The 27,658-nt window shown below is 40.0% G+C and overlaps 1 protein-coding gene across 1 annotated transcript in view; it reads right to left on the reverse strand.

The window, feature by feature from the left end:
* The window catches only part of LOC126198608 (protein unc-13 homolog B), a 450,615-nt gene that overhangs the window by 294,443 nt on the left and 128,514 nt on the right, over window positions 1-27,658 (reverse strand). Inside the window, exons 5-6 of the mRNA XM_049935061.1 lie at window positions 24,242-24,383; window positions 10,527-10,653 (exon numbers count right to left, since the gene is read on the reverse strand). Of these exons, the coding sequence (XP_049791018.1) occupies window positions 10,527-10,653; window positions 24,242-24,383 (269 nt within the window). The remainder of the gene's footprint in view (window positions 1-10,526; window positions 10,654-24,241; window positions 24,384-27,658) is intronic.

The following is a 27,658-nucleotide window of genomic DNA, read 5'->3' on the forward strand; positions in this document are numbered from 1 at the left end:
CATGGCGACAATGATTATTGACTATTGAGAGAAGTTATCTACACTGACAAATGTAGGAGTGGTTTGGGAGGGACACTTTAGGCACGTAGGTGATAGCAAGGAACTTCAAGATAGGATCAGAAAAGACAGGTGACTCAGTGGATGCATCAAAACGAAAGGTGTTTTCATGGGGTAGAGCATAAGAGAGAGGGAGGTGAGAGGGGTCAGAGAGGAAGGTGAATACAGAGATTGCGTGGGGGAAGGGAGGTAGAGCAGTGGGAAAGAGTGAGCAGGGTGACAGAGAGAAAGAGAGGGGTGGGTGGGTGGGTATGGGTGGAAGATAGTGGGAAACAGCTTAGTGGGGGTTTAGGTCAAGGGGATTGCAAAACCGCAAGATATGCTGGAGAAAGAATTCCCATTCGTAGTTAAGACAAACCTGTCCTGCAAGTGAGTATCCAGATGGCACACATAGTGAAGAAGCTGTTAAAGTCATTTAGGCTATGCTGTGGTGCACAGCAAGTTCAGCATTTACATGGTCAACATTGTGATTAGCCACAGTTCAGCAGTGACCATTCATGAGAGTAGACAGCCAGTTACAAGTCATGGGCATAGAGAATGCTGCACAGTGATTGCACAATAACTGATTTATAACATGATTCCTTTTACACATGGTCCTGCCTTTTATAGGATAGTAACTACCTCAGAAATGGACTGTAGTATGAGGGAGTGGGAAGGTATATGGGAACTGTCTCCTACCTGGGACATCTACAAGGGAATGACCCATGGATTGCAAGATTGGGAGCAGGATTGTAATAGGAATGGACAAGGATGTTCTGCAGTTTCAATAGGGGTGAGAAGACTACTTTGAGCATTGTGGGTAGGATTTTGGTTAGGATATTCCTCATCTCAGGTCATGATGAAAGGTAACTGAAGTCCTAGTGGGAGATATGGTTGAGCTTTCCAAGGCCAGGGTGATAAGAGGAATGCCGATTTGTGGCTGGTTAACAGGTTTACTGGTGTCAGAGGAGCATATAGCACTGAATATCTGTTTGTGGATGAGATGGATAGTATATTATCCGTCAGTAACTACTGTGGCAACATTATTGGCATATTTACAAAACTTATGATTTCCACAGCAGATGTGGAATTCATGGATGGCAACACTGTAAGGAAGACTTTTGACAATGAACAGGTGACTGCTGTCATAGTGGAGGTACTGCTGGTGGTTGATGTACTCGATGTGAACAGATGTATTTATGGAACCATTTCAGAGATGGAGATTAACATGGTGGCTCACTGAGTTGAGAAGGATCATGTGAAGTGGATTGGTAAGTAGGTGTTGAAGTTATGGAATTAAGAGGAAAGGTTGTCTCTGCTCTATGTGTCCAGATCATGAAAAAGTCATCAATGAATCTGGTCCAGACAAGGGGTTTTAAGTGTTGATTGGATATGAAAAATTACTTCAAATGGCTCATAAAAAATTATTCACGGCAGTACCATGGATATGTTTATATATTGTGGGTTGGAATGTGGTTGGCCAGGGCCATTAGGAATGAGGTAGTGGGTCTGGTAACAGGGGGACACTGGGAAACATAGTATTCCATGGTTTTTAAATTCTCCATAAGCTTGGGGGATGTTGGTGTACAAAGACTTTACATTCACAGTGACCAACAAGGGTTCTGATTCTAACAGGACAGGAATTGTGGAAAAGTGGTGAAAGGAAGAGCATTATCTTGCATACAGGAGAAGAGGTTATGGACAATAGCTTGGAAATGCTAGCCAACAAAGGCAGAGGTCCATTCTGTGAGACAACTGCCAACAGCCACAATGGAACAAACAACAGGGTTTTCTGAGTATGTATAAGTTAGGAGTTGTGGAGGAGGGGGGTGGGGAGGGGGCAAGGTTGCTGATGTGAGGAGGGGAGGGATTCAGACATCAGGGTTTCAAATGGCCCTAGAAAGTTACTGAGACCTCTGCAGGGGACAGAGTTTTGGCAAAAATATTCGCAACAGCGTTACAGGATGTGTCTTAAGGAGCAATGTGATTCATGGAGAGAGGAGAAACCTTTTGGGGATATGGAAGACACAGTAAGCCAGCAAGACATGGTTGAGGAGTTGCGAGGTGTTCATAGGAGGGTTGGATCAGACTTACAGGCTCTTTATTGTCTAGAGGTAGTCCATTGCAGACATGAGACAGGAGTAGCTGGGACAGCTTTCTCAGATGGTGCTGGGAACTTAGTTCCAACTGTTGGAAGGCAAGAGTTTCTATTGCTGTGACAATGTTCACAAAGTTTTGGTCACAGCGTAAAAGGATTTTGCAAAAGGAGCAGGGCTGTCAATTATGGTCTGAACTTGGTTTGCACAATTATGAAGGACCATATTGGTGATGTTGAGGGACTGATGGAAATTGAAGTGAAGGCCCTTGCAGTAGGCTGGGGGACAACCTGGGATGCCAGTTTTAGTGGTAAGCCCATTAGGTGGGATACCATGTGTCAGACAAGATTTCAGAAAAATGATATTTAATTAGAGGTTTGCTGGGGCAGAGGAGAATTTTTCAGAAATGCTGTAGGTAGAACACAAAGGTAATGATGGTTGGATGATTGGGAGACAACAGGAGTGACTGGCTAAAATCCAGTCCCAAATACTATTCGTTAAATGTTGCCTAAACTATGGAATCCACCTAACTGCCTAATAAAAAAAAAAAAAAACCTTTTTTCTTGTTCCCACTCCTCCTTTCACAATGACCACATTTTCAGATTCTGCAAGTTCCTAACCCTCACAAACCTGGTACTGCAAAAACACATCTCCATGGCACAAGCAAACCCAGAACCACCTCTCCTGCCTCTGCACAGTACTGCTACTGTGGAATCACTTCTTCATACATCACATTTCTGAAATTGAATCCCTTGCTCTCCAGCACCTGGATGAACATTCCGAACACCACCTCCATAGCAATTAATCCCACCTGGTGACATCCTACTGCCACCTCACAGTGGCCCTGTCCAACCTGTATTTTACCCACAGTATTCCTTCTTGACTATACCTCACAGCAGTTAAACCCTGCCTAGCCGACCTTTCCCAAAAATCTCTATCAACACTCCACCAAATTCAGAGCTGAAAAATGTCTGTAACACATTTGTTAACCTTTCCACCAGAATCCTCAGTTACACAGATGTGGAATTAAAAATACTTCTTTGCCACCAATCGCTCCAACCAAAACCAACCTAATTCCAATACTGAACCCTACCTCCTCCAATTCATACCACCATCCAACCATGATACTCCTCCCCTTCCAGGTGACCACCCACTGTCCACCTTCCAGGAATTCTTTACCTCCAACATAGCCTCACTATCCTTCCCCAGGTCCCCTCCTCAGAACACCAACCTTTCAGCAAAGCAAGAATAGCCTCAAAACAATTCCTATTCTAATCATCCTACCTGTAGACAAAGGTTCCACCACTGTTGTTAAGAATCGCAGTGACTATATGGCAAAAAGCCTTCGGCAGTTATCGGGCTGCTCCACCTATAAACTCTGCCAGAGTGATGCCATCCCAGAAGTCCAACACAACCTCCAATCCCTGCTTAAAGCCTTAAGCTCTTCCCAGAAACTCTCCTCTGAATCCATTTCTCTCCTCACCCCTATGACACCCTGTACATCCATCTTCTACATGCTCCTCAAAATCCATAAACCCAACAATCCTGGATGTCTCTTTGTGGCTGGTTATAGTGCCCCCACTGAAAGAATTTTGGTCCTCATTGACCAGCACCTACAAGCAATCACCAGTAATCTGGTCTCCCATGAGAAATGCACCAACCACTTCCTTCACTGACCATCCACCAATCCCACCCCTCTACCTACTGGATCCCTAACCACCGCAGTTGATGCCTTCTCCCTATATACTAACATGCCCCATGACCATAGTCTTACCACTATCAAACACTGCCTTTCCCAATGTTTTTCAGACTCCAAACCCACTACTTCATTCCTCATACTTCTTACTAACTGTATCCTAACCCACAACTGCTTCTGTTTTGAAGGGAAGGTATACAAACAAATTCACAGTACAGCCATGGGCATTTGCATGGCACCCTTCTATGCCAAACTGCTTATGGACCATCTAGAGGAGATCTTCCATGCCTCCCAAAACACCAAACACTTAGTCTGTTTCAAATTTCATTGATGATATCTTAAGGATCTGTACTTAGGGCCAAGACAATCTATCTTCATTCCTTCACAACCTTAACACCTCTCCCATCTGCTTCACCTGATCCTCCTCAAAATGGCATGCCACCTTCCTAGACATTGACATCCTCCTCTCTAATGGCTCTATCTGCAACCCTGCCCACATTAAATCCACCAACCACCAACAGTACCAGCATGTCAACAGCTGTCATCCCTTTGCCCAGTATGCTGAGGGTCTCACCAAGGCCGTCACAGACATACAGTATCCCTCAGACCCAGTCTGCAAACAGATCTACAGTGACATTTCCCCTCACACCCCCAAGAACCAGGCTCTTCGTCTCCCAGTAGCGTCACCGACTGGAACAACTGAACCGTATGCTTCGATAGGGCTTTGATTATCTATCTCCACACCTTGAAATAAGGGACATTCCATTCTCATCTCCCACCCTCTTTGTTTGCTGCCCTCTGCTAATGTACCTACCTATCTTTCCCCAGTCCTCTCCTTTTTTGCTCTGTTTTCCCCACCTCCTTGCCCCACAACCTCCTGACACTGCGCATGTTGGCACTCAAGTCCCTACACACTCCACCAGACAGTGCCCCAGCCCCCCTCCCACCATCTGTACATTACTATCTCCTTCCCCTTCCCAGCCTCCTACAGATTGCTGCTTCCATCCTGCATGTGAAGTGTGCTAGCTTGTGTGAATGAATGGCTTGCATTTTTCTCTTTCTGGTGAAGACTGTGGCAAAAACTTTGTGTAAGTGTCTTTCAATTGTGCCTGTCTACAGCTTAATATGCCATCTTTATCATAAGCAGCACTCCACCTTTTCCTACATTGTTCGAGTGACTGAAACAAAGTTAAAAATAAGAGATGAAAAAATATTGAAGTATAACAGAAAAAAATGGTAGATACTATAAAGGAAGTTAGAAGGAAGGTCATAACATGTTTTCACAGAAAAAAACAAGTAGAAATGGGCTTGTAAATAAATATGCTCAACAATAATAATAATAATAATTTTATGTGGCTCTGTGGCCTGGTGCAAGTCTTTCAGTAAACTGACATATGAAACAGAAAGCAAAAACATGCAATCATACAATATGATCCTACTGCCCAGTTCAACAAAGACCAAAAAGATGCTGACTGGGGGAAAAATTGTGTAGTCACAAATTTTGTACACTGGTAGGGGGGAGTATAATGAACAACACACTAAAAATCCTGACTGAAAGGATTTGTGCATTGGGGAGTGAAATTTTCATGATTTTCTTGAATAACTCAAAAACTGCAGCTTATAGTGAAAATGTTTCCAGCACAAAATTAAACTACAGTAAATTATCTACAAAAGAGGTCCTATTCATTTTATCTCTAGGACCAATAGTTTCCATATTGGTGGGGATGGAAAAAATCACAGATAATTAAAAATATTGTTTAAACAGCATAAAATTAATATCTGTCTTCAAGCGAAGTGTGTTGAAAACAAATTATCAAATGTGTGTACCACACCTAAGCTAACATTACACAGGTCACTGACATCATCACACTTACAATCGAAGTACGACGAAAGGTAGATCATAGAATTTCCCACTAACATTACACAGGTCACTGACATCATCACACTTACAACTTAAACTCTTTACAGTAAAGGAGTTTTACATAAAAGATTACTTAAGGGTTCATTGTCACCAGTCAGCTTTAAAAAATAGCAGTTTTTAAGATTTTTTTTAAACTGATGAAGCAATCAGTATGAATTGTTTTTCACATTGTTTATTGATTCTTGGACAGCGTTTTCTGATTTTTTTTAAAGAAATTCAGTCATCACTAAGTGATCCACTGTGCCTGCAACCCATTCCATCAGCTTGAGATACGGTGTATCTCTAATTTTTTATTTTAATTTATTCATTAGTTATTTCCAAAACAGTGGCCTGAAACATATGACAAAATTACATCTTTTCTTGAAATGTCCACCATTTTATTAATTTTTCAAGTTTAGAAAAACTGTGCTATTAGTTTGTGCATAATATCCTACAGATTAAATTTTTTTTTTTTCCAGATAAGATTTGCAGATCACAGGACTTTCATCATGGACACACCTCATTTTGGGCAAAGCAACTTTTAACTCATCTGATTGGGGGCTTAATGATGAATGAATTTCTTTAAAACATCAAAAATGTCCAAGAATCAGTAAATATGTGCAAATTGATTTATGTTGATTGCTTCATTAAATTTTACCAAAAAATTGTAGAAATTGCTTATTTTACATGCTGACTGAGGAGAGTGGACCATTAAAAACTGGAACTAAGTACTGATTCAATAAACTGAAAATAATTCCACTATATAAATACAAGCTCAGTGAAGTTATTTTACCTACTCACATAAGACAATTGAATAGGAAATATTGTGGAGATATAAGTTGTCTGTAAGCTGAAAAGTGAGCAGCACTTGTAGTGAGGGAAGTTGCCTTTCCTGGAAGAACACTACAGATAATGTACAGGATGACTAAGGATCAATTTCCCTTCTAACAGTGTTGAATAGTCTGCGGAGATTTAAGTACATCCCCCAACCCTCCCTCCACGCGGTATGTCTGCACATGTCATAAGGTGCACTGTTGAGGGTTAGTATAACTTCGAGAAACACAATGCAGTTGCTACTTGTGATGTAGCGGAGTAGATAGAGAAGGAAATCATATGCTCAATTTTCAGTTTGCAGACCTATGGAGAAGGACAGTGCATGAACATAATCCAGTACCCTATCTTCCCTCGGTTTCCTGACCTCCAACCCCACCTTTCCACTCTGTTACACCCACAGAACACAATTTATAACTTAATATGGTTCTACTGCAATATTTGTTCTGCATTTGTTCTGCCACTGCATTTAAAGATAAACATTAATTTTATACTTATAAAGCACTATAAAAATACTGCTTTTTCCACCCCCTGCAACATGCAAGCTAAAAAAAAAGCAGTACCTTTAAATGACCACTCCCCTAACACACACACTCCATCAGTAAGGATTTTAGTATCTTGTTCATGGCACTCTCTCCTATCACTATACAAAAGTATTTACTACATAATTTTTTCCCCTATTTTCCTTCGTTGACTGGATTGAAAAATGAACACTTGAAATGGCTTACAGTTAAGTTTTGCAGCAAATTAGCATAGCATAGAGTATGTTAAAGTATTATAGAATGGAAAGTGCACTGGACATCGTGAGACTGGGAACCTGTGGTATGGCACTTATTAATGTGGCTGGACCTTTTTGAGGCCAGGGTGATACTGGCTGGTCAGAGGAGTGCTAGTCAGTGGCTGGATAACAGATTTACTGGTGTCAGAGGAGGAGATGGCACAGAAGATTTGTAATCACCCTCTCCTCCCACCCAGTTATCCCCTGGTAATCGTTGAAGGATTCCTCACTTCAAACTTGGCCTCACCTTCCTATCTTAAATCCTTCTCTAGTTATCTAACATCACTCTTATAGAATACACAGCTGTCACTATCTCATAAATTCAGAATCTATCATACTTCCCATGGACAAAGTCTACACCACTGTGGTCATGAGTCTTAGTAACTATGTGCCTCTAGGTTTTTGTCAACTTTCTGACACCTCTGCATACAACTTTATGACCATGATACCATTGACAAATGCAACATGACCTCCAGCAGCTCCTTTTCCATCCCAAAACCTGAAACCTGAATCCATCTCCCTTCTCACACCAGCAACCCCCCACACTCACACCTTTTACCCACTCCTCTAAACCCACAAACCCAAACTCCATGGGTCTCCCAATTGACTGCCCTATTGTTGATGGGTACAATGCTCTGTCAGAATGAACCTCTGCCTCTTTTGATCAACACCTCTAAACTGTTGTCCATATCCTCCCATCCTACAACCAAGCCATTGCCCAGTTCCTTAACCGTCTTCCCACAGTTCCCGCCCTGTCGCCACTAGACTCCTTACTATGGATGCAATGTGCTCACAGAGTAACATCCCCCATACCCATGCCATTCAGTCATGGAATGCTACCTTTCCCAGAGTCCTCCTGATATCAAACCTACCTCCTCTTTTCTGACCCTTCTGGTCAACCACATCCTGACTGACAATTATTTCATTTCTGTAGGCCTAATCTATGAAGAAACCCATGGCATTGCTGCGGATACCCACATGTCACCTTTGTGTGCCCAATTATGGAGAAAAGATTCCTATTGATCAATGCCTAAAACCCCTTTTCCGGTTAAGACTCAATGATGACATTTTCATGATCTGAATTCATGACAGAGACAACCTTTGCTCTTCCCTCCAGAACCTCAGCATCTGCTCACATATGAAGTGCACCAACCACCAATAATACCTCCTCTTTGACAGTTGTCACCCATTCCATGTGAAAAAGTCTTTTCCTTATAGCCTCCCCATCCGTGGATGTTGCATCTCTATTGGAAAGCTGGAGCTCTCAATATATACTAATAACCTCACTCACCAGCATCTTTACCAACAGACAATCTTCTGTCCAGCTCATACACAAACAAGTCTTCAATGCCATCTGCTCCTCTGAGAACAGGAAACCTCCTAACCATCCACTGACCGGCATTCCTCTGATCACCCAGTATCCCCTTGGTCTGGAAAAGTTCAACCACATCCTCCAAACGGCTTCAATTACCTCTTGTCATGCCCTGAGATGTGGAATATCCTACCAAAAATCCCACCCACTATCTGCAAAGTAGTTTTCAGTTGCACACCCAACCTACAGAATATCTTCTCCATTCCTAATATAATACTAGTCCCAATACTGAACATGATAGTTTATTTCCATACACCCACCAGCCACATCTTATCACAGGCCAATAAAAGGCAGGGCTACATATGGAAGCAGTCATGTTATATATCAGCTGTGCTGCAATTACTGTATGGCACTTTATGTGGGCATGACAAGTAACAAGCTACCTACTCACATGAATGGCTATCACTAAACTGTGGCCATCTGCAAATTTAATCATCTAGTTGCTGAACATGCTGCACACCAAAATGTAAATGACTTCAACAGCTATTTCACTGCATGGGTCATCTGGATACTCCCAACCAGAACTAGTTTCTCGGAACTACAAAGATGGGAACTGTCTCTCACAATCCTCCTGGTGTAAATCTTTGCTAACTTGTTCCTACTCCCTCATCTTATGTTTTCATTTCCATCTTCTTTCCACAACACTCCTTCTCCACCCAGATCACATACTGCCTTCTTCAATCACCCCCCCCCCTCCCTCATCCAATGTAGGCATTCCCTCTCTCCCCCTTTCCTCTCTCTCTCCTCCTCCTCTCCATTCTCTCTCTTCATCCTCACCTCTCCCCCACCCCTCCATTTCACTCTCTCCCTCCTCCTACATCTTTTCTAGCTCCAGCCTCTGTACTCTCTTTGTCTTGATGTGCAACTGCAGAGTCATCTGTCCAAAGACCTGTCTCTTTCCCACTACCTCCTCCTTGTGTCCTTCCCTACTCCCTACCCACATTAGCTCAGGCAACTGCTTTCAATAACTGAATATCAATAATCAGTCTTACAATGCTCACAGGAGCATGTATTTGGGTGTCTGTATGATTGTGTGTGTGAACATGTGTACTTTTGCTAGAAAAAGAGACAGTGCTCGAAAGCAAGTATGAATGCTGTTTTCTGTTATGTTCATCTCTGCTGCATGCATCAATCTGCTACAGCTGAATGGTCTTATTTTATGTACTGCTCCATCCAAGCATTTCCATTACCATTATGAAATAAAAATGTTATTTACTTCATTCTTCCATTATAAGTAATCCAATGAATCTTTTTATCATATCAGATAATATAAAAGTCTGATGCTAAAAATAGTTTTTATTGTTCATAGCAAAGGTATGAAATCAGGCTTACTTTAACATTATCAAATTGCAAGACTTGAAAGAAATCACCAAAATAATAATAAAAACTCCTTCTAATCTCCCTTCTACATCAATTATATACAAATAGTATGAGAAATGAGGCTATCATTTCTGAAAATTTTGCTATTTTTGTTTGACATACAAATTACCCATTGCATAAAATCAACTGAAAACTTCACACTTCTTAGTTTGATAAAAATTCATAAAGTGCAATTCCAGAAAATAATGATGGGCCAAAAGTATCTGGGAAAAAAGTGTGATAAACAATTACTTGCTGAAATATATCACACAACAATTAATATGTAAATTGTTAATTAGATAGAAAACTAAATTTTGTATATCTTACAACTAAGAGTATATTCTGCTATATTGAAATAGGCACAAAGCTGTTTCACTATTTAGTGAATTTTAATCACTTTATAATAATTAATGCTGGTATTATAACAATTTTTTTTTTTTTTTTTTTTTTTACATTACCTCAATAATTGTCTGTCCAAGAAAATCATCTGACTCTCGTGTAAGTTTCTGCCTCAGTTTGGATTTGAGATCATTATCTTCATCCCACACCCGGACTTTGATACGATCTGATGAGTTGTGACATTCGCTGTAATAAGTAATTTGAATGTTTCTCTCCTTGTTGATGTTATACAACTGATATGATAAACATTTATTTGGAACTACATTAACATATTTATGGCTATGTATTCATTTGTTTGGAGCAATTTAAATATTTTTTCTAACTAATGTTCAATACTATAAACTTATACACTTCAATCAGAGATATAAATAGTTGCTATCTGACATTGATCAATATAAACCAAATAAAACAAAAAGAGAAAAACATATAAAGCATTAATAAACAAATGAAAGAAGGTATGTGGAGACAAATAGAAAATGCAGAGCAAAAAAGTGCTATTTAAATGGATATGCCTTATTCGCTCCTGTTTTATTGTGGAAAATACATGTTAGTTCTAAGCTTAACACGCGAGTATTCTTATTGATCATAAAAGATCTCATTGGTATTTAATATCTTTTACAAAATATCTTTATTTAATGTTATGTAATTACTCGGTATTCTGAATCGTGAAGTGATATAAGGAAGTGCCCTACACGGATTTCTGGTAGTCAGGAGCCAGAGGTTTTTTTTCCATTCCAGACTATCTAGGTTTATCTTTAATTTATTTTATTTATGATTGATATTATATTACAAGAGATAACATTTATTACAAAATTCACTGTAGTTAACAACAGTAATAGTCTGAATACCGAGGAAGAAAATAAACTACTGCTGAAAAGAAAAATGAATTCTCATCATATGACACCCAGCAAAACATGTTATGCACAAGAGAGAGGAGAAAGCACCTGCTTCTTAATGACTGGAATTGCAACTGGAACCATTCCATATCAAAATAAATGGCCAATGATGAGAGATGTCCAACTACTAATTGTTACCATCTGATTCCTTTGTACTACCATCAGTACTATGACAAATTCATTCAATAGTACACAGGTGATTTTTAGAGATATGGAAACAACTGGCAGTCTCTATTTTTAAGTTCTGCCTTTAAAATACACAAAGGGTAGAGAGTGATACCTCATACACGTCTTTGTTAAACTCCATCAGAGCTCGAACAGAAAGGTTTAGGTGTTCGTTTCTCCCGCGTGCTGTTCGGGAGTGGAATGGTAGAGAGATAGTATGATTGTGGTTCGATGAACCCTCTGCAAGCACTTAAATGTGATTTGCAGAGTAGTCATGTAGATGTAGATGGTTGATATAGTGGCTGCTTTATAACACACTCCATTTGAAATTGATTCCCCCACCCCCTTGCTTTCCGCCACATCCCTCTTTTCCCTACCTCATGTCTGCTGAACTCAACAGGCAGAAACTTTTCCTGAAACATATATCTCATTTCTACAGGAAAATTTAGCATACATTTTTGGCAACATACACACCTTTTTTTTTCTTTTTGTTTGTAAATGATTAGATGTGCTAATATAAAATGTCATGCTATATGAGTGAAGATGGTTGTTGTTATGCTGTTGTGGTCCTCAGTCCAGAGACTGGTTTGATGCAGCTCTCCAAGCTACTCTATCCTGTGCAAGCTTCTTCATCTCCCAGTACATACTGCAACCTACATCCTTCTGAATCTGCTTAGTGTATTCATCTCTTGGTCTCCCTCTACAATTATTACCATTCATGCTGCTCTCCAATACTAAATGCCTCAGAACATGTCCTACCAACCTCTTCAGTAGCACCACATTTCGAAAGCTTCTATTCTCTTCTTGTCCAAACTATTTATCATCCATGTTTCACTTCCATACATGGCTACACTCCACACAAATACTTTCAGAAACAACATCCTGGCATTTAAATCAATATTCAATGTTAGCAAATTTCTCTTCTTCAGAAACACTTTCCTTGCCACTGTCAGTCTACATTTTATAACATCTCTGCTTCAACTATCATCAGTTATTTTGCTCCTCAAATAGCAAAACTAATTTACTACTTTAAGTGTCTCATTTCCTAATCTAATTCCTTCAGCATCACCCAATTTCATTCGAACACATTCCATTATCATCATTTTGCTTTTGTTGATGTTCATCTTATATCCTCCTTTCAAGACACTATCCATTCTGTTCTGCTGTTCTTCCAGGTTCTTTGCTGTCTCTGACAGAATTATGATGTCATCGGCAAACCTCATAGTTTTTATTTTTTCTCCATGGATGTTAGTTCCTACACTGAAATTTTCTTTTGTTTCCTTTATGCTTGCTCAGTATACAGATTGAATAACATCGGGGATAAGCTACAACCCCGTCTCGCTCCCTTCCCAGCCACTGCTTCCCTTTCATGCCCCTCGACTCTTATAATTGCCATCTGGTTTCTGTACAAATTGCAAATAGCCTTTCACTCCCTGTATTTTATCCCTGCCACCTTCGTAATTTGAAAGAGAGTATTCCGGTCAACATTGTCAAATGCTTTATCTAAGTCTACAAATACTAGAAATTTAGGTTTGCCTTTCCTTAATGTATCTTCTAAGATAAGGGTCAGTATTGCCTCACGTGTTCCAACATTTCTACAGAATCCAAACTGATCATCCCCGAGGTTGACTTCTACCAGTTTTTCCATTTGTCTGTAAGGAATGCGTGTCAGTATTTTGCAGCCATGGCTTATTAAATTGATAGTTCGGTAATTTTCACATCTGTCAACACCTGCTTTCTTTGGGATTGGAATTATTATATTCTTCTTGAAGTCTGAGGGTATTTCGCCTGTCTCATACATCTTGCTCACGAGATAGCAGAGTTTTGTCAGGGATGGCTATCAGTAGTTCTAATTGAATGTTGTCTACTCCCAGGGCCTTGTTTCGACTTAGATCTTTCAGTGCTCTGTCAAACTCTTCACGCAGTACCATATCTCCCATTCCATCTTCATCTACATGCTCTTCCATTTCTATAATATTGTCCTCAAGTACATTGCCCTTGTATAGACCCTCTATATACTCCTTCCACCTTTCTGCCTTCCCTTCTTTGCTTAGAACTGGGTTTCCATCTGAGCTTGTGTCACCGAAGTAAGGTGTTTCCGGACATCACTTGGCTTTTCCTGCCCAATTCAATGATTAAAAAATCTGCAGGCTATGAATTTTGAACTTCCATGGGCATTCACAGCTGTGAGATCTATGTTTAACAACACTACAGATTGAACTGAATAGAGTGGCCGGCACTAAAGCAGAGTCCTCAAGGTCACGGCCGCTGCCTGCCACCAGCAGAGGCTGTGGGCTGCGATTCACCTGCCTCTTGACTCTGTTGCCATGTAGGTACCGTTAGCAGTGTGGTAGGACAGAGCAGCTGAAAGCTCAGTGTTACCGTGTTATATCGAGTATCCACATCTTATCTCAGTGCCTCACTGTCTTTAGAAAGGTGCTTTGGTGTGTGTTCTGTGGTGAACAACATTGTAGGAGCAACGGCCTACTTGTAGTACTCCTTTAGTCGGTGTGCATAAAGGGCAGAAAGACATTCATAAGCAATTGAAAATTATCATATCGAATGTACTTAACTTTTGTACTGATCTGCCCGACAATGAAGAAGCAAAGAATAACTTAAATTTTGTGCAAATTCATAAACTTAGTGCCAAAGCATGTGGTGTCTCCAAGTCAACTGTAAGCTGCATTTGCAAATCTGTGTCACTGGCAGAATCTCCAGACGTTAATGAGGTTTCGATACTCCAAGAAAGGTATATGAACATGAACAGAAATCAACCGACTTTGACAATTTTAAGAAAGAGCTCATGCATAGAACTGTACTTGGATATTACGACAGAGAAGAGTATCCAACAGCTAAAAAAATACAGGCTGACCTCCATGAAAAAATTAATTACTCAGGTTCAAAGACCTATGTTCTTCATCTTCTCCACTCCCTTGGTTTCCAATTCAAGAAGTGTAATGACAGACGGAAATTCTTACGGGAATGCAGAGACATTGTGGCAGCAAGAGGAAAGTTTTTGTGTACAATGCACTCCTTGCATGCTGAAGACACCAGGCCTGTAGTGTACCTGGATGAAACTTGTGTTTCACAGAACCATAACAATAAGTATATATGGCATGAGTCCAAAGGAAACGGCAGTTTGGAAGTACCTGCTTGTAGAGGTGGCCGATTAATCATTGCCCTCGCTGGTTCATTAACCACAGGCTTCATACCAGAGGCCAAATTTGTTTTAAATGTTGGGAAAAGTTCTTGCCAATCAGATTACCATTCAGAAATGAATGGAGAAGTTTTTAAGAATTAGTTTTAGTCTGTGCTGGAAGAAGGGTCACTTATCGTGATGGATAACACCGGCTACCACTCCATTCAGACAGAAAAGCTGCCATGTTCAAATTGGTGCAAGGCAGATATTATGGAGTGGTTAAAGAGAAAGAATGTTTAATTTTCAGTCGATGAAATGAAGGCAGAACTCCTATCTTAGGAAGAAATTGTAGGTGCCAAAAAGACTTAAGAATCAGATCAACTGGCAAACTAAATGGGACACCAAGTGGTACGTCAACCACCGTATTACTGGCAATATCATCCCATTGAACTGAAATGGGCCCAAGTAAATCGAGAAGTAGTGAAAAGAAATACTACTTTCAAACTTGCTGATGTCAAGAAGCTAACACACAAAGCTCCTGAGAATGTTACTCAGCAGGACTGGGAGAGGTGTGTAAAACACGCAGAAGCATTGCAAGAAACTGATTCCTTGAACCAGGGTTTAAGAGGCACCATAGTGGAATCTGCAGTGATACACCTCGCTGAAACAAGTGACAGTGAATCTGAAGACATGGACCCATAAGACTGTTCAGTGTAGGTAAGTGCAGTCTATGTAAAAAGCTGACTTGATTTAAATGTTTGTATATTAATTTCAGTTATAGAGGGCATACTGTGAATTTTTTTCCCTTACTGTAGACGACTGATAATTTTATCATAAGTGGTGCCCATTAGTTTACTCAACAGTAACTGTCAATTAAAATAAGATTTTCAATTCTGCATTAATTAACAACAGTTTTCACTAACAACCTGTATTGAATGTCTTCACATTCGGATATAATCTTACTACATTCAGTTTACTTGTACATTCGAAATTTAACTTCTTGTTTTCATAGAAGGATTTACTGGCTGTTTCGTAGTAAGGGTAATGTAGTTCATAAAATGCCAAAACGTTGTGGTGCTTCTATATTGACTGTATATACACTCCTGGAAATGGAAAAAAGAACACATTGACGCCGGTGTGTCAGACCCACCATACTTGCTCCGGACACTGCGAGAGGGCTGTACAAGCAATGATCACACGCACGGCACAGCGGACACACCAGGAACCGCAGTGTTGGCGGTCGAATGGCGCTAGCTGCGCAGCATTTGTGCACCGCCGCCGTCAGTGTCAGCCAGTTTGCCGTGGCATACGGACCTCCATCGCAGTCTTTAACACTGGTAGCATGCCGCGAAAGTGTGGACGTGAACCGTATGTGCAGTTGACGGACTTTGAGCGAGGGCGTATAGTGGGCATGCGGGAGGCCGGGTGGACGTACCGCCGAATTGCTCAACACGTGGGGCGTGAGGTCTCCACAGTACATCGATGTTGTCGCCAGTGGTCAGCGGAAGGTGCACGTGCCCGTCGACCTGGGACCGGACCGCAGCGATGCACGGATGCACGCCAAGACCGTAGGATCCTACACAGTGCCGTAGGGGACCGCACCGCCACTTCCCAGCAAATTAGGGACACTGTTGCTCCTGGGGTATCGGTGAGGACCATTCGCAACCGTCTCCATGAAGCTGGGCTACGGTCCCGCACACCGTTAGGCCGTCTTCCGCTCACGCCCCAACATCGTGCAGCCCGCCTCCAGTGGTGTCGCGACAGGCGTGAATGGAGGGACGAATGGAGACGTGTCGTCTTCAGCGATGAGAGTCGCTTCTGCCTTGGTGCCAATGATGGTCGTATGCGTGTTTGGCGCCGTGCAGGTGAGCGCCACAATCAGGACTGCATACGACCGAGGCACACAGGGCCAACACCCGGCATCATGGTGTGGGGAGCGATCTCCTACACTGGCCGTACACCACTGGTGATCGTCGAGGGGACACTGAATAGTGCACGGTACATCCAAACCGTCATCGAACCCATCGTTCTACCATTCCTAGACCGGCAAGGGAACTTGCTGTTCCAACAGGACAATGCACGTCCCCATGTATCCCGTGCCACCCAACGTGCTCTAGAAGGTGTAAGTCAACTACCCTGGCCTGCAAGATCTCCGGATCTGTCCCCCATTGAGCATGTTTGGGACTGGATGAAGCGTCGTCTCACGCGGTCTGCACGTCCAGCACGAACGCTGGTCCAACTGAGGCGCCAGGTGGAAATGGCATGGCAAGCCATTCCACAGGACTACTTCCAGCATCTCTACGATCGTCTCCATGGGAGAATAGCAGCCTGAATTGCTGCGAAAGGTGGATATACACTGTACTAGTGCTGACATTGTGCATGCTCTGTTGCCTGTGTCTATGTGCCTGTGGTTCTGTCAGTGTGATCATGTGATGTATCTGACCCCAGGAATGTGTCAATAAAGTTTCCCCTTCCTGGGACAATGAATTCACGGTGTTCTTATTTCAATTTCCAGGAGTGTATATACAGTGCAGTAACATCAGAACACTCTCAGCACCTATTCTGATTCTCCAAGAAGAGCATAGAAATCTATGATATTTGATGATTTTCACAAAAAGCTAGAACACAAAATTATATTACTTTAGTATGACAGAGGATAGTATCTGATAGCTAGAGAAATACAGGGTAATATCCATGATAAAACTGATTATTCTGGCCAGTCACTTCAATGCACCGTCTTCTCCTCCCACTTTGTTTTTAATTCAGAAACTGTAAAGATGGACGAAATTTGTAACACAAGACAGGGACACTGCAGTAGTAAGAATGAGGTTTTTGTGTACCAAGCACATATTGTGTGCTGAGAATAATAGGCTTATAGCAAATTTAGATAAAACTTGGGTTTCACAAAACCTTTCAAACAAATACTTTGCATGACTTGATAGAAAATGTTGGCTGCAAAATAACTATAGTTCCTTTTACGTAGTGTATATTGGCATTTTGAGTGATTGATGCAATGACAAAGGCTATGTATTAGCAGCCAGTAAAATATTTTTGGCAAGTAGGCAATATTCTAGGTCATATTAAAGTGAGAGGTCCAAACAAAACTCCTGGCGACGGCCTACAACAACTCACGCGCTGCTGTGCACGGAATATCGAGGAAGTAATTTGCCTCTGTACAAGATATGATACAATAATGATGTCTGAAATGTTACCAAAAACAATTTTGTAGTTTTCTTAACAACATTCTCACAGGAAGTTTCTTTGCAGTCCTACAGAATGAAAAATAATCAGTGACTACATTTTTCGCTATGTAGTAGGCACAGTTTCACACCTCTTATAATATTTTATTTTTTATGTCAGAATACTTTTATGTTTATGAAATAAAAGATGCAGCATATGGATCTTTAAACTTTGAGGATGTTCATATTTTTTTTTTCAGTCCAATTACATTAGTGATTTTGTTGATACCACAGGTTGAAGTAAAAAATTATTTTTCTAAAATATTTCTTGTTACATTAGTTTTAATTTCTTTCCTGGCAGATAGTTAGAATTTTCTTTTGGAAAGTACTCCATCATATTCTAGACTAAAAATAGAGTTGCTCAAAATGAACATCTGAAATTATCACTATAAAAAAAAACTGGCAATGTTGTAATATGGCGAGATGACCTTGAAGCATTATTTTCATGCCGGCCACTATAGCATAGAAGTAGAACCTAGCATACAGTAACTCTATTTTTTGCGTCAGAGGAAGGATTTTGGCGCAGTCGAAAAAAGTTACAGATTTCATTTTCCATTCGGCATAGCGCAGAAGGCAGGCAGCACAGGTTATAGTGGCAGATGCCGTGATCGTAAGCAAACTAGAATTTTGACTGCCAGAAGGGAAAGGACCAGTGCTGGCAAACAAGTGCCACCTGCCTTTGGTAGGGGTGCAGACTACAGTAAAGTTGACACATATTCCATTTACATGGGGATCCCAAAAGCGGATTTCATAAGCCGATTTCGCAGTAGCCTACCGCTTCTGGGTGGTCATGTAACACACCAAAATCGATTCTAGAAATCGGCTTCTGGTGGCTAGTTTTCCAAATCCGCAATCAATTTTCACTTGCATGTAAATGCAACTAGTTTTGAAATGTGCTTGGACTAACAGGTTTTGTTTGTTTTTAAAAATTTTTGGCTAATATGGATGGAGTAACTTTATGTGCAGTAAAGGATAAGTAGAAATATGAGACTGAAGCTATTTACACCTCATCTAATTGAAGAGAAATAGTGATTGTGCTGAGTAAATCATAACCAGTATCTATTTTCCAGGTGCCATATTTACTTGGGCCAGTAAATCTGCTTCAGCAACAGCAACAGCAACAGCAAAAAACGGTTTCCAAAATTCGGTTCTCATCTTTCAGAAGATATGTTGCATGTAAACATAGTGACACTGTTACGGGGATCGCTGGTCTCGTTTGGTGTTGTAAGGATGCTAATTAAAATCTGTTATGGACATGGATTAATTGTTGCACTTATTTCCAAATAAGAAAAGAAAACAATGAGCAATGCACAACTTCAGGCATTCGGGATGGCTACGGCACAATTTTTTGTTGAGGTTAGCAGAGAATTGTTAACAACATAGTTTGAGGGGTATTCAATGTGACCACAGTTCGAAACATGTGATGACTAATTTTCCACATTAAAAGTGTCTGAATTATACCATCTTCTGATTTTTAGCTAGCAAAACGTTACCCATTTCTTTGTTGTAAAATGCTGTTTCCCACAACTGAGTAGGTCTACCCATACTTCTATGTTGTATTACGCGGCATGTATCTTAAATAGCCCATTCAACCAACCACAGTTGCCATGGACCCATTTGGCATGGTGCCATATCATTGAGTGCATTGACAGATTGTTGCGTTTGTACGTTTTTTATTTTGCTAACAGGTCCTTACACAGTTTATCTTTCCAAATTGGGCTTCGCTAGACAATGTACGGTACCAGTAACAGAAAACTGGTTATATTATTGATATTTATATGCAGAAAATTAAGTTATTTCAAACTATCTCTGATAAAATAGTTTATCTGGATACAAATCGCAATGAAATAGCATTTTGTATTTTGAGGCAGAGTTTGCATCTATTTTGCAAAATGTGAATTTTTCCGGGCTCTACTCATTTCATAACCTTCCTTCCTGTCCTCTATTTTCTATTTTCACTAGTCCCTGTCTTCAATCTGCCTTTTCTTCACCCATTATATTTCACTGACCTGTCCCCCCCCCCTCCCCCTCTCTCTGCACACACACACACACACACACACACACACACACACACACACACACACACACACACACACACACACACACACAGGTCTGTTTCAGACTGTAAGTTAGCATCCGTGGAGTTGTAGTGCCTGCTCTGTTTACCACCCCTTCTACCATCAAGGTGATAGGTCTGAGGGTAGTCTAAAATAGACCGAAACTGGTAACCTCACAAAAAAAAGAAGCTTCTTGCGGTTGTTGCTGTTAATATTCGTTTCTACAGTAACAATTATTACAATTGCTAACTACATGAGTGAAAATTCTCACCTAGTGTTCTTTAGCCTTCTCTCTCTCTCTCTCTCTCTCTCTCTCTCTCTCTCTCTTGCTCCACACACACACACACACACACACACACACACACAAATGGTCATTATCTAACTGTATACCTGCAATCTCATTTACATTGAGGTAAGCAATAATTTCTAGACTTCCTGTCGATCATTATTAGTCTGGAATTGCTTAAGATGAGTTTATTAATAAACTTAAGTTGGTTACCTGATAGGAATCATTTTACTCTCTGTTGAAGACCTGACCTACTAACATTTAATATTACTTAAATATTGACATTAGAGATTATTGGTCACTATTAATTAAATTAAAATGGCATAAACCTAAACCCAGACTGAGTCATATAAAACATTTGTTTAATGTAATTTTATGTGAAATCTTATTTGAATAGGTTACAGCTACTTCTGTCTCCAGTTCGCTAAGGGGTAGCACACCATTAATTAAATATTATTTTAGTTTTGTTTAATAATAATCTTTCTAGTCAAAAAATTTGGTAAATTATGAAAAAAAAACTTTAAAGCATTATATCTTTACACTGTTATAACAAGAAATGAATGTTGGTAACATTTAACATTGTTTTCTATCATACAAAAAGACTACTTGTTAAGCAAACACTGTTAGCAATAATTTACGAATACTGCAAAGAATGTCCAATACATAGTGCACCTGGCATCATCACTTCTTTTTCAAATTATGAACAGCAAAATGAACTCAGGACATAAAAAATTATAAATGCTATTTCAAGCCAGTCAACAGTTATCTTCAAGTGAAGTGCTAATGGCTTGTTACATGAAATGGGCAGATATGATATTCATTGCAGAGTAAATAAGAAATGTGCCAATTGTAAGAAACAATTATAAAAATGCATACTAGCAGCCACATGAGGAGAGAAACTGAGTAAATAGACTGATAAAAAGAAAGCAACTAGTAAGAGCAAACATAAAATGAGATACAATAAAATACATGAGTGGACAGTAGGAGAACAGAAAAGAATGGGGGGGGGGGGGCAGAGGGGGGGGGGGGAGATAAAAATACTGAAAAGGCTGCAGACATAACAAAATACAAAAGTTGTAGACTAACTAAAATTGCAAGTTGGATATATCATTTTCATAGTACCTGTTACTTATGATGTGGTACATGTTCACCATTTGGAAGTACGTAAATCACTCCTTGATTGTATTTGATACCTCTCTTATTACATAGCAGCTAAGAATAGAAATGACACTTTGAAACTGCCTGCACAATATAGATTTTCAAAGAGGTTACTGACCTTGATGATTCTGCCAACTCTCTTTTTTATTTGTGTTGATGGACAACAAATTAACATGGAATTAATACTTTGATAAGCTAACCAAAAAGCTCAGAGCAGCTTGATTTGCCCTGAGAAGTATCTGTAACTGTTATGACCTCAAGATATTTGTTTCTTTTCATAGCTAAAATCCTTTCAGTTTCTCTATCTTTAGGTATAACCTTTTGGGGTAATGTTCAGGTGTCAATGAGATGTATAATTTTTTTAAAAAAAAGGCATTAAGAATATTGCATACTTAAGAATATTGCATACAGTTGTTTATTCAATGGCTTGTGTTTCTTCAAGGATATGACAATTCTTAGATCTACACTTCAGTAGATTTACTGTTATTAACTACAAACAATAAAAGTCAGTTTCTAATTGAGGTGAAATGATTACATACAATACAAGAAAGGATTGGGAACTAGTAATCTCAAGAAATATAAAACTAAATTAAGAATGCATCTCTGCAGCAATTAATTCTGCCTGTTTTGGGATTCAGGATTTCAAGAACTGCTATAACCATAGGACATTATAAATAAGTTACCTCATCACAGGACATAGCTATTAGACATCAACATTCATCAGTATACTCATAAACTGCTAATTATTTAGTGATGCACAACAGTTTTTGAATAATATAACTAAATGCAAAAGTAAAAACACTTTTAATGAAGTGTATTTTTTGATATTTATGCAAAACACAGTTTGCAGCATTTTAAGTATGGAGCAGAGTTTGGTAACGAGTCATGGTAAAATTATATTTGCTAGCTTTCTTTAATGAAAACTCATTATAGCACCAAAATGGTACAGTACAACTTTGATCATTCTGCATCCAGTGACTGAATGTGTGCTCATTAACAGAGCACAATTTTAAAACAGCAGCAGCATCCTTATATTTCAAACTGCCCATAAAAATGATCTCTGTTATTCACAATGTTACCATGTTCTGGCACTGGGGTAAAATAAACAAGCATAAAAATATCTTATGAAATTCCAAGTGATATAATATTGTTAACAGGCAATAAACAATTGTAAAATCATTTTGCTTCTCAAGTAATTCAATTAATCTTTGTGTGTGTGTGTATGTGTGTGTGAGCATGCACGCGCAAGAGAGAGAGAGAGAGAGACAGAGAGAGAGAGAGAGAGAGAGAGAGAGAGAGAGTACTATTATTAAATTCAGGCCTAGGGTTACATTTCATATACATGGTGAGCACAAAGTCTTGCCCTGATTATAACAATTTATTACAGAATAACCATTTGACATAATAATTTACATTTGATGCTGTTACTTAGGTTAATGTTGCTAGTTTTTTTTCAAGATCACTTACGTTAGTAAACCTCAATGTGAGCTTCCTTGCTAGCTCAGAGAATGTCAAGGCAGTATTACAGTTCCTGCCAGGTATTTCGTAACATGTGCTCTGTCACAGTACCCACAGCAGTTTGTATCCTAGCCTTCAGTTCGTCAAAGTCAGCAACTGATGTGACAAAGGCTCTGTCTCCCAGAAGTCAAGGGGTGTAATGTCTGGAGAGTGCAATGGCCAGCGTGTTGGACTGTTCCTTCCAATCCACTGATCTGGAATTGTTTCATTCAGGAAACCACACACTATCAAAGCCCTGGGGAGGGGGGTTGCTCCATCTTCCTGGAAAATTATCTATGGTTGATATTCTTCTAACAGTGGGGCAATGAACTGTTGCAAAACATCTAAGTAAATGTTAGCGGTAATGGTCCAGAAACATTGTTATGTATGAGGCTGCACCAAGCATTCACTTTTTTGCTGTCTCACTGTGACAGTGCAGTAGCATGTGGACACTCTGAACCCCATATAACATTTTGCCTATTTACCATTGCACTGACATGAAAGGTGGATTCATCAATTCAATTCACTTCAATTCAGTAAAGCATATGCGATTTAAGTAATCGTTAGTGTCATCAGTCCTGTTGACAATCTCAGTTGCAAATTCAGCATGTGACAGCAAATCATTTGGTTGCAAGGCCTCCACAATTTGCACTTTATAAGCATGCAACCTAAGCCTTTGATGATGAATCTGCATCATATTTGCTTGTGATATTTGAAGTTCATGTGATGCTTGACAAGTTGATTTAGACGGACTCTGTTGAAACGATTACCGAATATGATAAACAGTTGCATTACTCACACGAGGCCTGCCACTTTGAGGACGATCTTCAACGCTGCCTGTTTTGTTAAACTTTGCATGCATAAGAAGCCCGAAATTTATGCTGAACACTGATGGGTGATTTCGTTTCATGAAACCAAAGCACACTCTGCACTTTCTTCTGTTATGACGCCATTTTGCCAGCAACTAACGTGACCTAACTGACCGCGTAATTGTAGTGGAGCACTAGCGCCATCTGTTGGTCAGTAGTAACAATAACCTATGTAAAGACATCAAATGTAACTTACTATTTCAAACAGTTATTCTGTTGTAAATTTTTGTAATCGGGGGAAGATTTTTGCTCACCCTGTACTTCTATATAAATTTCTCATGCAAACGGACAGCATGTAGCCTTGTTCAGTATGCTAGCAATATGATTTACAACAGTAATTTAAAACATTTAGACAGAAATATGTAACACATATATGCTATCAAGGAGACATAACAAATTTCCTGATCAATATTATGGATATATAAAAATACCAAACGACAGTTATTAATTACATTGTTATTAACTTACAAATAAAATTTTTCATTCCAAACTGGATTGAGCTCTTGCGGCATGGTCTTGGTCCGCTTCTTAACTTTTCCAACTTGTACAGTAACATATGGATCAGATGTTCCACTTTTATCCTTTGCAATCAAACCCTGGGCGCAGATAACTGAAATCAAATCATACAGTTCACAACTGCTGTTTGTAGACTTATATGAACACAGAAATCTGATTAAATGATTTCTTTTATTGATGCATTAATAAAAAAATGAGATGAAGCTTACATTAACACATACAGTTCTCAAATAGTTATCCCACACAAATTTAGCTCCTCTGTGAAGAGTATGGATTATTTTTATGTTATCAGTTTTGGAAAACTTCTGTCTACATCGTGAATTTAGTTTATGGTTACTATTCCCACACTGCATATGAAAATCATTAATATGTTTCTTGATGCAGTAAAAATTACAAAAGAGTTCATTTCACACAGCAAAGAAATTTCTTCTGTAGAAGAATTTTGGAGGAAACACTGACATCTTTTATTTATTTTATTTTATTTTATTTGCTGAATTACGTTACTTCCAGCTTCCAAAGTGAAATCACAGGTGTTTTAAAGTCAGCATATACTCTTATTAAAAATTTTGAGGTACCAGAGGCACATACAGGGTGTTTCAAAAATGACCGGTATATTTGAAACGGCAATAAAACCTAAACGAGCAGCGATAGAAATACACCGTTTGTTGCAATATGCTTGGGACAACAGTACATTTTCAGGCGGACAAACTTTCAAAATTACAGTAGTTACAATTTTCAACAACAGATGGCGCTGCAAGTGATGTGAAAGATATAGAAGACAACGCAGTCTGTGGGTGCGCCATTCTGTACGTCGTCTTTCTGCTGTAAGCGTGTGCTATTCACAACGTGCACGTGTGCTGTAGACAACATGGTTTATTCCTTAGAACAGAGGATTTTTCTGGTGTTGGAATTCCACTGCCTAGAACACAGTGTTGTTGCAACAAGACGAAGTTTTCAACGGAGGTTTAATGTAACCAAAGGACCGAAAAGCGATACAATAAAGGATCTGTTTGACAAATTTCAATGGACTGGGAACGTGACGGATGAACGTGCTGGAAAGGTAGGGCGACCGCATACGGCAACCACAGAGGGCAACGCGCAGCTAGTGCAGCAGGTGATCCAACAGCGGCCTCGGGTTTCCGTTCGCCGTGTTGCAGCTGCGGTCCAAATGACGCCAACGTCCACGTATCGTCTCATGCGCCAGAGTTTACACCTCTATCCATACAAAATTCAAACGCGGCAACCCCTCAGTGCCGCTACCATTGCTGCACGAGAGACATTCGCTAACGATATAGTGCACAGGATTGATGACGGCGATATGCATGTGGGCAGCATTTGGTTTACTGACGACGCTTATTTTTACCTGGACGGCTTCGTCAATAAACAGAACTGGCGCATATGGGGAACCGAAAAGCTCCATGTTGCAGTCCCATCGTCCCTGCATCCTCAAAAAGTACTGGTCTGGGCTGCCATTTCTTCCAAAGGAATCATTGGCCCATTTTTCAGATCCAAAACGATTACTGCATCACGCTATCTGGACATTCTTCGTGAATTTGTGGCGGTACAAACTGCCTTAGACGACACTGCGAACACCTCGTGGTTTATGCAAGATGGTGCCCGGCCACATCGCACGGCCGACGTCTTTAATTTCCTGAATGAATATTTCGATGATCGTGTGATTGCTTTGGGCTATCCGAAACATACAGGAGGCGGCGTGGATTGGCCTCCCTATTCACCAGACATGAACCCCTGTGATGTCTTTCTGTGGGGGACACTTGAAAGACCAGGTGTACCGCCAGAATCCAGAAACAATTGAACAGCTGAAGCAGTACATCTCATCTGCATGTGAAGCCATTCCGCCAGACACGTTGTCAAAGGTTTCGGGTAATTTCATTCAGAGACTACGCCATATTATTGCTACGCATGGTGGATATGTGGAAAATATCGTACTATAGAGTTTCCCAGACCGCAGCGCCATCTGTTGTTGAAAATTGTAACTACTGTAATTTCGAAAGTTTGTCTGCCTGAAAATGTACTGTTGTTCCAAGCATGTTGCAACAAACGGTGTATTTCTATCGCTGCTCATTTAGTTTTTATTGCCGTTTCAAATATACCGGTCATTTTTGAAACACCCTGTATATAGTGAGTTAATGGAGTAATGGAATGACCTAATTGTTATTGTGTTTATAAACCAAATATTGATTTCATTTTCCAAAATGATTTCCACACCCTCAAAATTATACAGTACATATTTCTTGATTTATGGTTTGGGTAACATCACCTTTAATACTTCATTTACTGTACAGGACATGCTGAAAGGAATAGGCTTACATGTGGCACAATAATGAGCATGTAAATCAGATCTTACAAATTACAGGCAAACATTTGATTTAGTGGGTCCAGTCTCATGGTGCTTGAGTGGATAGAAGATTTATAAATGAAGAAGGTTAACAGCAATGCTGGTCACAAATAGTAGTCTAAGTCTGTTGCAGTTGACAAAAGCCAAATAGGTGTGAACTGCAACTACATGCTCAAATACAAACAGAAGATAGAGCAACTGCAAAGTGAGAAATGTGGATGAGTGAAGTTGCAGCAGCAGCAGCAGCAGCAGCAGCAGCAGGAGGAGGAGAGACAACATTCCTGCATTCTCAGAGAATGGTCATTTGACCAGTCTCCCACACATCTGTTGGCTGTTGGGAATTGTTGGATTTTGCTTGCCTGAAATAACAAAGCAAGCCTTGCACTTTTCTTCAACCATCACCATTCCCACCAACATGTATACCTGATTTACAACATACCGTGAATCACAAATAAAATAAATATGAGAATAAAATGAAATTATTATGCTCAAGACTGACAACAAGACTTTATAATCCTACACAAAGATTTCATTACTTTGGTTATGAGACACAGGGATTACCTGACAGAGGGACTCCAGCATCAATCATGTCTGTGTGCAAGTCCTGCAACAATTACCCCATACCAGAAATATAGGATCTCCAGCCACTCCTCAAACCCCTAGATCCACACAAGAACCTCTGCCCTCCACAGCCCCACCACTCCTTTGTTCTACATGTTTCCTAAAGTACTAGACACAACTATCCAAGATGCTCCATTGTTTCTGATTACTGTGCTCTCACAGATAATTCCTTTGGACTAACACCTTCAGCCTATTACCAGTAACATACACTCCTGTATAAAAGACACCAACCATATCCTCTACGGATTCTCCACTGTTCCTGTCCCTTTACCACCCAGTGTCCTGCTAATCACTGTCGATGACATCTCTCTCTGCACTAACATTCCTAATGACTACTACAGAGCACCACCTTTCCCAGCACCTGATTGATTCCAACCAACAACCTCATT

Source organism: Schistocerca nitens, chromosome 8 (assembly GCF_023898315.1).
Source record: "Schistocerca nitens isolate TAMUIC-IGC-003100 chromosome 8, iqSchNite1.1, whole genome shotgun sequence".
Taxonomy (NCBI): domain Eukaryota; kingdom Metazoa; phylum Arthropoda; class Insecta; order Orthoptera; family Acrididae; genus Schistocerca; species Schistocerca nitens.